Genomic DNA, 12,060 nt, shown 5'->3' on the forward strand with positions numbered 1-12,060 from the left:
TATTGTTTGTAAAATGCTTGTAAAATTCAGAATTATCAATCACTCTTATTGATTAACAGGTGATTTGCTACAACCCATCAGTAGACCCCAAACAGCCTCTGCAGGAGGGATTTTGTTAACTCTGTCCCTTGGAATTTTAGGATGCATTCTTCAAAAATCAGCATAGACTTAGAAAGGATAGGATCCACAGAGTAGAAGATAATGTGCAATTATCTTTATATGTATTTTATTACAGAGAATTTCACTAGGGAGAATAGAATCACCTCCCCAGCACATTCTCTTGTTACAGCATTCTCTAAATGTCATATAAAAGCACTGCCCTCTACTGCTCAGAGGCTTTCATTAGCAAGTATTTAATTAGCAAAAAACCCAACACTTCTTTTTAATGAGAATGATTGTATGGGGTTGCCTGTAAAAAAAAAAAAGGACTCTAGATCTTTGTATCAAAAGAAAAATGCTAATTTATAATTTCTGAGAAACACAAATCACCTATGTTCTTATGTTTATATGGAGAACTGATATTTTTCAAGAGTTTAGAAGAAGCTTTATGCATCTTCTCAGACAGTGGTAAAGGAGAACACATTTTCAAGTAATTGCACCTTTTAAAACTGTCATAAAAAGCCTCCATTTTGTGGAATTGTGGCCACAGGAAGGCAAAGGAATAGGAAGATTTCAAGTTGTGAAGATGCAATTGCAGAAAAAAAAACTTGATTCCTAAAGTAAAGGCAATGCAATCTGTCCAAGCTCTCTGGAGAAAATTCTTGTTGCTATTTATCTGCTAATTTTACAGTACATTTTATTAAGAAACTTAAGGTGCAAAACATGTGAAAACAAGCTGAAAAATATACAGAAATACTGTCAATAGAGTTACAGCAAAATAGGGATGTGACAGCCATTATATCATGGGAGTCAGGATGTCACACCTGGCACTAGACTAGATTTTAACAAGATCTAGTATTTTCTGGAGAAAATTTGAGCTTAACTTTATATCTTTGCTTTGTGACTCCATTTTATAAAGATGAAATTTGGTCTCATTAGCCAATAGAGATTAGAAATTAGCTCATTAGCCCATCCCAACCAACTGGGGGCAACTCAGCATTATATAAATGGCCTCTGAGGCAGGTGGGCTCACTTACTCCTCAGCAGTGCTCTGCTTTGGGGGAGCCATCTGAGGAGAGAAGATTTTTGTGTGAAGCTTGTGATGCTGAGAGAGTTTTAAATTATGGAAGCTTTCTGGGGTTTAGTTAGCATGTTTCAGGTAAAGTTGGGGTTTTTTTAAGGAATTTTTTTATTGTGCTAATTGTTGGTATGAGCTATAATGATATTTTCGCTTTCTATTCCTGTATAAGTAGTGGGTTGTGGTAGAACATTGGGTTTTAGTGGTGTTATAGCTGTTTAAAATTTTAATTTTGTTTGGGGAGTCTCATTAGCAAAGCTAATGAATCTTCTGCACAGTATATGAATGTGCAGGTGAACCATAATGGGCTTCTTAATAAGCAAAACATAAATATATTTGTTCTCCTGCATTGCACCTCATATTAAAAAAAGCCTTTTCTGGAAGAAATAATTTTCTTTGTGAAGACATAAAGCAAAATCTGTGAAGCTTGCTCTCAAGGGCTTTCTAGGTGGAGGAAGGCTAACATAACCTTGCCATCATCTCTGTGCAACCCAAAATTTGTTGTAGCTTAAGAGTTACAGCTTTTCCTTTGTTAAGTCTCAAGATGAGAGCAGCACTGCATATGGAGCTGTGCCTGATGAACAAGCTTCTGTGTTCTGGGAGCAAAATCTGCTGTGAAGGCAAACAATCTGCCTCTCCTCAGGCTGCTTAGCTTGCAGATTCTGCTGGGCATCAGTGACTGATGGCCTCTGAGCTTGTTTCTCTATGGACTTCTCCATATACCAGTGACACAGTTCTTGAGTAGCTTCTTTATTGTATCGAGCAAAGCACAGTTTCTGAAACAGACTTCTAGAGCCTTTTCTTCCAGCCCTGGGTTCTGTCCCTGTCATTATAAAAGGGATTTCTGGTTGCTGATGAACATTCTCTTCCTTGCTACCTTTTATTATAAGAGGCATGTGGTTGAGTAAGTTTGATTTTGCTTTTAAAATCTCACAAAATGTGTAATACCTTGCGAGATTTGCGACTAAAATGATCTGTAAGCTTTTTCTTTCCCTAAATGTGCTGCAGCCCTTAATTAAGAGAAACAGCTCTTCAGAGAGGCCTGAGTGTTTTTTAAGCCTCCTCAGAATCTCTGTGCTGGTGTTTGCTGCAGAGTAGCTGCTGTATCTGTGGTCTCCTCTTGTTTGCGTTTTACTGTGCGCTGCTGTAGTTATCTGTTATTTTAATGTGCTGTACCAGCCTCAAAAAATTGTACCTTTTAACAGTGTGTATTTATATTTTCTTTTCCTGTGTGATGTCTTTCGGTTTGTGCTCTAATAATGCTTAGCCCTGATAACCAGTAAATAGGAAGTTGCACTTCCTTGAGTTGAACTCACCTATTGAGTTGGGTGGGGAAGGGATTTGGAGGGTTCTTAATTTAAAAAAAGAGGGATTGATTGCACCTTTCACTTAAATCACATTGTGTAGGGACTTCTCTCTAAAGGAATTAGATTGTTCCTGGTCCTCAGTTGTGTCACTGTAGGGCCTTTTGAAAGTGTCTTTGCCAGCCACAGGGAAAGTGTTGGAAGCAGTGGCTGAGCTGCAGTTCAATCACCCAGGGAAGGGCTGTGACCTTGAGCAGGGTGAGAGCTTGGAGAATCAAGCACTTGGTAACTCCTTTAATTTCCCCCTTCCTCTTGCATGGAAGTAGCACAGGCAGAATATGACAAAAACTAGAAAATTCTTGATTTAAGTACGCCACCTCATAGAAACTGTACCTAATTATTTTAGGCTTGGAAAAATTCTCTTTTATAGAGCTCTTTCTAGATAATCATTGCTTAATAATCATGACAATAAAAACATGAGAAATGTGATGTTTTGTGTGGTAAATGGGTGATGGAAACATTATTTGTTTGGGTGTGGCTGTTCTCTGTTTTGTCATGACATGCCTGGTTTAGAGAATAAAAAGCAGAGCCTTTTTCATGCTAGTTTAAACAGCTTAGCAAAATGGCTGGGGATATATTTTGCCAAAGGTTCAGCTTGGGAGGCAGCACAGGTTTTTTTTGCCCTCCCCTCTCTGTTCCATCTTTCCTGTAAATTGGCAGAGAGCCTTGGAAAGCTCTGGACTCTTCCCACCAGACACCAGTGAAGGCTCAGCAAAACTCCAACAGCAAAGCACAGAAACACCAGATCTGTGACTGGGCTGCCATTCCCAAACAAGCTGGGCTTTGTTGTGAGCAGGAGCTTTCTGGAATGGGCAACAATAGCACGGGCTGGGAATGCAGCTGACTGCCCTGGGCTCTCCCATCCTCTCTTGCAGAGCACGGCCATGGGGGATGCAGCACCAGCAGAGGAGCCCAGGGCTGCTCGCTGCAGGCTCTTCAATTCCAGCATGAGGAGCGTGGCCAGCAGGCTCAGGACCTTCCAGCAGTGGCCCCGCACTGCCCCTGTGTCTGCCCAGGACCTGGTGGATGCTGGATTTTTCTACGTGGGCCCTGGGGATGAAGTGCAGTGTTTCTGCTGTGGTGGTGTCCTGAAGGACTGGAGACCTGGGGATTGCCCCCTCATAGAGCACATGCATTTCTTCCCTTCCTGTAAATACATCCGTGGGGAGAGTGCTGGGAACCAGGAGCTGCTGTCCCTGCAGGAGATCTTTGACACTGTGGATGGGCAGTTCCTGAGTGTCCTGCAGGGGATAGTCAGTGAGGAGACAGCCATGCCCAATGAGCCAGAGTACCCTGAGATGGTGACAGAGGAGATGAGACTGTCTACATTTGAGAACTGGCCACAAAATTCCAGCATTCATCCAGAGCAACTGGCTAGAGCAGGGTTCTTTTACACAGGTAGGTACTCTGGGGAAATGTTCTTAACTCTTATTTGAGTTAACTTTTGAAAGCTTCACTGTTGCTTTTACAAATACCTGTATGCACATGTATTGTAGTTAAAAACCACATCCTTCCTTCGGCCTGTGCTGTTTCTCTTGCTGCTTGTGCAGAATTTGTTTCAACATTTAACTCCTGTTTGAGTACTGAGGGTCCACTAGTAAATACCTCCTTGCCAGCAGGAGAGGAAAAGGTGATGTGTTTTAAACAGAATGGTGATGTTTTACAAACAGAAAAGTCTGTGCTTTAAGGTCCATTGAGTGTATTTATTCCTTGCATTTTTAAAAGGACTTGAGGAGCTTGCTTGGTGTGCCATGTTTTGGATAGGCTGTGTCTTGCACTGAAGCCTCTTCTCAAAACCCCAAACCTGAGTGAACAGCTGCATGGAGTCAGCCCTTCTGGCTGTGGCTTGTTCCTCTAAGGACTCTTAATTTGAAATACAAAAATCAGATACTTTTTTTGGTTGAGGAAAATTGGCAATATTTATTGTAATCACATACATGTGAATATCAGTATAATAATATTATTTCCTGGTGAGAATGCTTTGCAGGTTAGGTAATGGGTTTGAAGAAATACTCCTCTCTGAATTAACCAGCCAGAGGAAATATTTGCACAATGGCAGATTGTGGTTAGTGAGCAAAGTGTGTTCACAGGTGTAACTAATTACAGCTCTGCTCCAAATGCAGGCTGGGGGGGTTGTGCTTTGGGGCTTAGCTGCTCCCATGGATGCTGCCTGTGAGCTTGTGATCCCCTTCTGGAATCATCTCAGCCAGCTCTGGGAGCTCAGCCTGAGTTCCTGCCCCTGTACAATGTGCACTGTGTTAGTAAATTGTCATGTGTTCATCAGCCTGTGTTTTGTGCTGGGTCTCACCCAGGGTTAGTGTAGGGCATGTGGTGTCTCAGGTGTCACATAATCTCTTGCTCTCCCTTTCAGGACGAGGAGATGTAGTGAGGTGTTTTTACTGTGATGGAGGTGTGAGGAGCTGGTCCTTGGGAGATGATCCTTGGAGGGAACATGCCAAATGGTACCCAGAGTAAGTCAGTTTTGGTTAAAAAATACCCCAAAAAATAGGTCATGCATTTCACACTGATACTTTCTTTCATAGGATAAAAATGTTTATATCCTCTCACCTTAAAAGCAAAATAAAATGCTCAAGCTCAGGTAGAATTGCACAGTTCAGACCTGAGATTCTCTAATTTGACCTAGAGTTCACCATCTAAGAGTTCAATTAAATAACTTTCTTTGGCATCAAAGAAGAGCTTTTATTACTCCTGCTCTGAGGTACAAGAAGAAATGTACTGTAAGCCTTGGTTTTCTGCAGCAGTTCTTGTTTCTTTCCTGTGAACTGCTCTCTCATCACAGTTCCTGTGGTCTGCTCTAAAGCATGTTACAACTGAGCTCCTCTTGGGCCAAAATGAAGACTGAATTAAGGGGGAGGGATCATGATGCTCTTACTGTCAGCCTTTGTGCAAGAGGTGGTGAAACACCTGATACCCTGTCTTTAATGGACACATAGAGGTTTGCTCATTGCCCAACACACCCTTTGCTTAGAAATTTCAAACTGCAACTTTCACTTGGGGGAGCCTGTACTAATGCATTTCAACTTTTCTGCTCCTAGGTGTGAATTTTTACTGCACTCAAGGGGGAGAGAATTTGTTAACAGCATTCAGGGAACCCTTTCTGGCACCCTGCTGGCTCCTGTGAGTCATGAACATTTTGTGTGTAGTGGATTAGGTTTGGTAGATGGGAGAGTCCTGAACACAGGCTTCTCTTTTTGTATCATATTCAGAGACATTCCTGGGACCAGACTGAGCAAGACTCCTCTCCCTCCCAAGGTCAGTGCTGTAATTCCACGGTGTTTTATATTCTGAATGTGGTGTAGTCTGAATTCCACCAGCCCACCTCAGCTGCTCTGCCCTCTGTAGACATGGTGCTTGTGAGATGTTTTGATATTCTAGAAGAGGTTTCACTTTGGTTTTAAGAAGTGGTCTCTAGCTCAAGAAACAAAATTGTTCTTATGGGGCCTCATAGTGAAAGGCCAGGCACACTTATCTAGTCTGGATAATCATGTGAATTTTGAGTACTTACCTCACTTTTCTTTGGCTTTTGATGCTCTTGCTGCTGATGTCTGTTTGTAAAGCCCTTCACTACAACACTTCAAACATGCTTGATAAGAAACCAGAGAACAGTAGAGGGTCTAGATGTTCATGAAAATGTTGTTGCTGGGATTTATCCCATTTATCAGTCGCTCCCAGAAATGTAAGTAGGTGAAGTTTGGCTATATAAGCTCAAGCAGGACTCGAGCCTTTGAAGACACTGCCAGCTGAATTTCCTTCTTCTGTTGTTACTGATGAATGGTTGAGGTAGGAGAGGCTTCAATTGGGATGTTCCACTTGATGCTTATGAAAGCAGTTCTGAGGCTTCTGTTCTGGGATGTGAAAACAGAGATAAGGATTCTGGACTGATGCCAAACACAGGAGACTGTTCACTGATAAAGTGAAATAAACCATCCAAAATAAGTGTCTGGGCTTTTATAAAAATGGCTTTGATTAACTTCCTTGTGAATAATGATTTGAAGTAAAAAAATAAATGTGGAAGTTAATCTAGCTAAGGGGATAGCTTGAGGATCGTTCTAGGGTATACAATGCCATTTTATGTAGAACACCTTCAAGGAATGTCACACTTTTTGTCCAAAGCTCTGCCTTTTTGGTAAGGTACCTGTTCACTGCTTTACAGATCCTCTGAGGAACTGGGAATTGCTGGCTCATCCTTCTGAGGATCAGAGTCTCGTAGTGCAGAATGTCCTGCAGATGGGCTTTGACCCCAGCTGGGTGGCAAACCTGGTAGAGAATAAATTTGCGCTGACTGGGACTTTCTACCTGTCTGAGTCTGAGCTGATTTCAGACCTGCTGCAGGCAGGCTGGGGGGCCAGCAGCAGTGCAGGAGGGAGGAGAGGTAGGCCTGACTCACACCTGGGTGTTTCACCTCTTCCTCTCTGCACCTGGAGCGCTGCTGGGAGTGTCCTGAGGGTCTGCTGGAATTAAGAGGGATAATGCCCCCAAGCCTGCCTTTCCTTGGGAGCCTGAGCAATGAGGCTCTGAGTTAAAGAAACCTGGAGGAGCTGTGGTTGCTGGGATGTCAGTGGCTCTATCTGGCTGTGCTGGGTTTCCTTGGTGTTTCTTACTTCCCTCAGACCTGCAGAAAGTGGCACTCCATGATGTGCAGGCTTGTGCACAAATTCACAGCTGATCCAGGCAGAGGCAGGTGTCTGAAGCAAAGCTCCTGTGATGGATGATCACTCCAAGCCCATTTAAAATGGGAGTCAATAACCTGTTTAGAAGTAGCCATAGTTCTTGTCTAGATAAAATATATTTTCCTTAACTTCTGCCTTTTGTTATCTGTTTTGTGAAGTCTGTTTGCTAAGTTGAAGATTCCAAAGCTCCTGCCTCCACAGCATGGTCTGCCACTTCTGTAGCTAACATGGAAAAAATTCCACAAAACTGAAATTTTGATTAAATAGTAGCACAGGAATGGCCAGCTGATGTGATAGATAAACCACCTTTGAGGAGAGAATGTGATGTGGACAGACAGGCCTGCGCAAGGAGGTGAACTTAAACAGCTGCTGAAACACCGCAGAGAACATCAGCCACGCCAGGCTGAGAATAAGACATTTTTAACCAAATGCTTCTGAGGTCCAGAGTATTTCTGGTTTCCACACAGCACTGTCAGGATAGGGATAAAGGAGGGAGCATTGAATGCCATCTTCTTTTCTGGTTCTACAGGTGCTGTTCAGAGAGAGACTGGAACATCAAGACAAGAAATACGATCTGTGCAGCAGAAGGAACCAGGTGCTCTGGGCTGGCAGTGTGGGGAACTGAGCTTAAGCATGATTGGGAGGAGTTCTAGAATGACAGTATCAGTAGTCATTATGCTAACTCATTTTTTAAATTTTGAAGAGGACTGCTTGCTAGTTTGAGTGGTACCTGAGCACAGGAACCCTTATTTGGGGATTGGAGTGCCCCTGGGAAGCAGCTGTTACCAAAAAATCCACTTTATGGGGATAATTTATGTACCACAGTAAATGCTGTTGATCTGTGTCCCTGCTCAGCCCAGTGAGTGTAGATAAGCTGAACCTTGTGTAGATAAGCCAGTCTACAATAGCTGGAGTTCTTCAGCTTAAATGAAACTTGCCTGAGAGGTACTTTTGCCATCTTCACAGTCTCTGAACAGAACAATGGGCAAGTTGCAGCAGTGTGACTTCTTAAGCTGTCACAACTGGCACTCTGGAGCTGTGACAAAACACTCAAAATTTGGGCTCTTGTTTTTTTTTGTTTGTTTTTTGGTAGAGTCTCAGCTGAGCACGGAAGAACAGCTGCGGCGCCTGCAGGAGGAGAGGATGTGCAAAGTGTGCATGGACAGAGATGTGTCTGTTGTGTTTGTTCCCTGTGGCCACCTGGTAGCCTGTGAAGCATGTGCCCTCAACCTGAGGCTGTGTCCCATCTGCAGAGCCACCATCCGGGGCAGTGTGAGAGCCTTCATGTCCTGAGCCATGCTGCACCCAGGGGGAAAGATAAGTCCATACAACTCATTGGTAACTCAGCAGAGGGAGAAAATAAGTAAATAATTTGCTGGAGCAGTCTCATTTGTAGGGTGGCTTGGCATAAGTGTAAAAACTCACTGCATGTGTCTCCCGTGCACAGTGTTTGTAGGAAGAACTGCTGGTTTGATCTCCTCTTGATTTAGGGCTGCTCCAGGAGAACTCTGCTGGGTTCTTTTGCCCTCCAAAATGAGGCTTTTATTGACAGAGATTCTCTCTCTCCACATTGTGTTCTCAAGTGAATCTTTGCTCTGTGTTGAAATCAAAGACTGTTTTCAGCAGACTTTTTTTTCTCACTTAGCATTTGTCTAGAGATTATTCTCTTAGGGATTCCTTCAGGAAGTTTGATTGAAAATGGGATTATTTTTTGTACAAAATGCATTCCATTGGGACTAGAATACTCAGCAACAATGTGTTATGGGGGAGGGACAATCTACCTTTTTCTCCCCTTTTTGCTGTCTTTCTTTTTTCTCCCCTTTTTGTTGAATTTTCAACAACTGATGAAATGTTTCAGTAATACTCAAATTTGCATAACTAAGTGGAACAGTCTGGCCTAACTCTCCAAGCTCTCTGCTCTCAGCTGACCTCCCCTGGTGGAAGGCTCTGTGCTCAGGGTCACTGGATGGTCTCCTGGAAGCTTCTTATGGAGCTCTTCCCTGGCTGTTGGGTATTATCCTGGTAGAAAACAGCTCTGGAAATATACCTTTTTAGAAGATATCTTTGCTGGCTAAAGTGGTGATTCTTATTTAAAATGGAATACTCTATCATGTAGCCAAAAAGAGTAAGTTTCATCCATGCTGTGCCTTGTTAAGTGAAGGGAAAGGAAATAAGTTTTTAAAAATAAACTGTTCTTTTTCATGGAATAAAATTTTTCCTTTATTTAACTTCAAGGTCTGAGTATCTGATTTGAGTACAATTCCCTACTAGGGGAGGGGTGTGGTGGTGTCCTAAGCTATTGGCGTGACATCAGGTCGTAAACAACATCTGTCCTTCTGTATTAGATGGGCATGAGTAAGAAAAGCAGCTGTTTTACCACCCATCAGTGTCCTTTGGAATTTACCAGACAGCATGTGGGTCATAGAGCCTTAGAATGGTTTGGTTGGAAGGGACCTTGAAACTCATCTCATTCCATCTCCTGCCATGGCCAGGGACACCTTCCACTGTCCCAGGTTGCTCCAAGCCCTGTCCAGCCTGGCCCTGGGCACTGCCAGGGATCCAGGGGCAGCCACAGCTGCTCTGGGCACCCTATGCCAGGGCCTCAGCACCCTCGTGGGGAGAATTTGGCTCCTCAGAATTCTCTTAAACTGCAAAAGAAGGGATAAGGATGAAGGAGAAGGAGGATCTGATACATGAAACTGTGCAAATGCAGAATAATTCTGATCGGAACTCTTTGTAGAGTTTTGGTAGGTGGCTCTTTTTAGTGTATTTGTGGCTCTGGAGCTGCTTCCCTTTGGTTCCAGCTCTGGTTACTAAACAGCTTAGGGGTTGCCTGGGAGTCACTTTAAGGTGTCAGTTATCTGTGGATCCCATGGGAGGACAGCTCTCTTCATCCCTGCCTTCAGAGGAAGGGAGTATTAGCACAGTTCTTGGCAAAGATGAGAGAAATTAAGACTTGAGTGGTTTAAACTCTGCAGCTCTTGGAGGAATTGGTTGGGTCTCTGCCAGACAGCAGCTTTGCTAGGGAACAGAATGTCACCACCATGCCAAATTAGGTCTTGTCTGGGTTCAGGGTATCCTTGGCTTTGTTTTGCCTCTATAAATACAGCACAAACCTACAGTTTAAATAGATGTGCTAATCTGAGGAGGGAAAACACCAGCCCAGTGCTGGAACAGTGTTATTTCCTCCAAACTCACCTGAGTGTGACTGGAACTGAGCAAGGCTGGAACTGCACCAGCTCTTTCTGGAGCTAACCCTATTGAACTGTGTGAAAATGGTGAATGGCTTTTCCAGCCCAGGGAAAGGGAGGAGCTGCTTTGTTTTCCTGCAGGGAAATGTCCCTTCGGAACCAGGTGCCACGTTATTTGGGAAGCATCTCCAGGGATGCCTGTCCCCAACAGAGGGCACTCCGAAACTGGAGAGAAGGGATCCCATCACCTTCAGCTGGGCATGGCAAGGGTGGGGTGGAACGGACTGGCAGCCCCTGCCCTCACAGAGCAGGGTCACTCTGTCACCCTGAGGTACTCAGAGTGAGTCTAGCACAAGCAGACCATGAAAGAGAGAGGAGTTCTCAGGAATGGCTCTGCTAATGAAACACGGAGAAGATAATGAAGTGTGGAATATGACCCTTGGTAGCTTTGTTTCTTCTCAGACCCGTTTTTTTTTGTTTTATGATTAATGTCTGTCGTTGATACTGCGTCTTATAGGCTTACCTGAACACGGGCTTGGTGTTTATTTTACTTCTGTTAATTGGTGCTTTATGCTACAATGAGCACAGGGAATTGAGTGGTAGTTCTGAAGTGACTCAGTCATCACACTTTTATTTCATTGAGCTTTACCAGTGTGTATGAAAGCTCAGGGGCAGTGCTGTTGAGTGCAGAATTTGATGCTTTATCTCTTTAGAGTGCTTGGCAAGTGGTTTTCATCAGTTTAATTGGTGAAAGTGGCATCAGAGCTTGGTCAGTTGGAGAGGTGTAGTGTTAAAAACATGTAGACCTCAACTCATAAAGTTCCCTCCTCTTCCTTCCCTCTCAATTGCTTCCTGGAACTACTAGTAAAATGTTTCAGGCATTCAGAGCTGAAACTGTCCTTTTCCCACCACCTGTGCTGAATTTTGATTGCTCCCAAACAAGGCTGACAAAGACTGCTGGTATCTGATTGATAATATTCTCTCTGAGGAAAAGAAATCATATTAAACCCAAAATGTGTGAACTCAGTGCTTAATGAGAAAAGGAAAGATTAATTTGAAAAGGCCCAAACAAATGAAATCTTTAATGGGAAAATATCATTGAATAGAGGATGTGTATTCTTTTTGTTTTTCTGCCTTTCCAGGGAACATCAGGTGGACAGACAGGAATGACAGTGATCCATAAAGAAAGCAAATAAAGGAGAGGTGGAGAAAGCATTCTAAATGTGTGCACACTATGTGTGATCTCAAAATGGAGAGTAGCTTGTGTTTTATTGGTATTTTTTAATTTGGTAGTGACACAATGTTAATAATAAAGGAGGTACTTGTCTTTTGTCATGCAGAGCTGTCAGGGCTGAGCTTTTTTCTTTGAGGTATTAAACAAGGATGAAACTAGTTGTCTGTTTTGCTCAGTCAGAAGCTGTGGATTTCAGTGCCTTAAAGAAAGGGAAAAAACCACTCTACAGAAAACAACATTTTTACTTGCAGCTGCACCCAAGCAGAACTTGGGATGTGTGAGTATCTGGAATAGAAGTTGCACAGAGGTAAAAAATACTCTCTCAGTGCCTATGCATTTGGGTTTATAAAAGAGGATTTTGCTTCCTGGGCCCTGTGGAATGAGACCAAAGAAAGCTGCATCA

The 12,060-nt window shown here is 43.2% G+C and overlaps 1 protein-coding gene across 2 annotated transcripts; it reads left to right on the forward strand.

Moving 5' to 3' along the window:
• Positions 1–1,142: 1,142 nt before the first annotated feature.
• On the forward strand, positions 1,143–9,466 carry BIRC7 (baculoviral IAP repeat containing 7). Of its 2 annotated transcripts, XM_059480778.1 has the most exons (8): positions 1,143–1,258; positions 3,417–3,939; positions 4,913–5,012; positions 5,598–5,679; positions 5,769–5,814; positions 6,716–6,934; positions 7,762–7,827; positions 8,326–9,466. In XM_059480778.1, the coding sequence occupies exons 1-8, from the start codon at positions 1,223–1,225 to the stop codon at positions 8,523–8,525; spliced, it is 1,272 nt and encodes a 423-aa protein (XP_059336761.1). In that variant the 5' UTR covers positions 1,143–1,222; the 3' UTR covers positions 8,526–9,466. The 2 variants fall into 2 exon arrangements, with proteins under 2 accessions (XP_059336761.1, XP_059336762.1); XM_059480779.1 differs by lacking the exon at positions 6,716–6,934.
• The last annotated feature ends 2,594 nt before the right edge of the window (positions 9,467–12,060 follow it).

The sequence above is a fragment of the Ammospiza nelsoni genome, chromosome 12, assembly GCF_027579445.1.
Source record: "Ammospiza nelsoni isolate bAmmNel1 chromosome 12, bAmmNel1.pri, whole genome shotgun sequence".
Lineage (NCBI taxonomy): Eukaryota > Metazoa > Chordata > Aves > Passeriformes > Passerellidae > Ammospiza > Ammospiza nelsoni.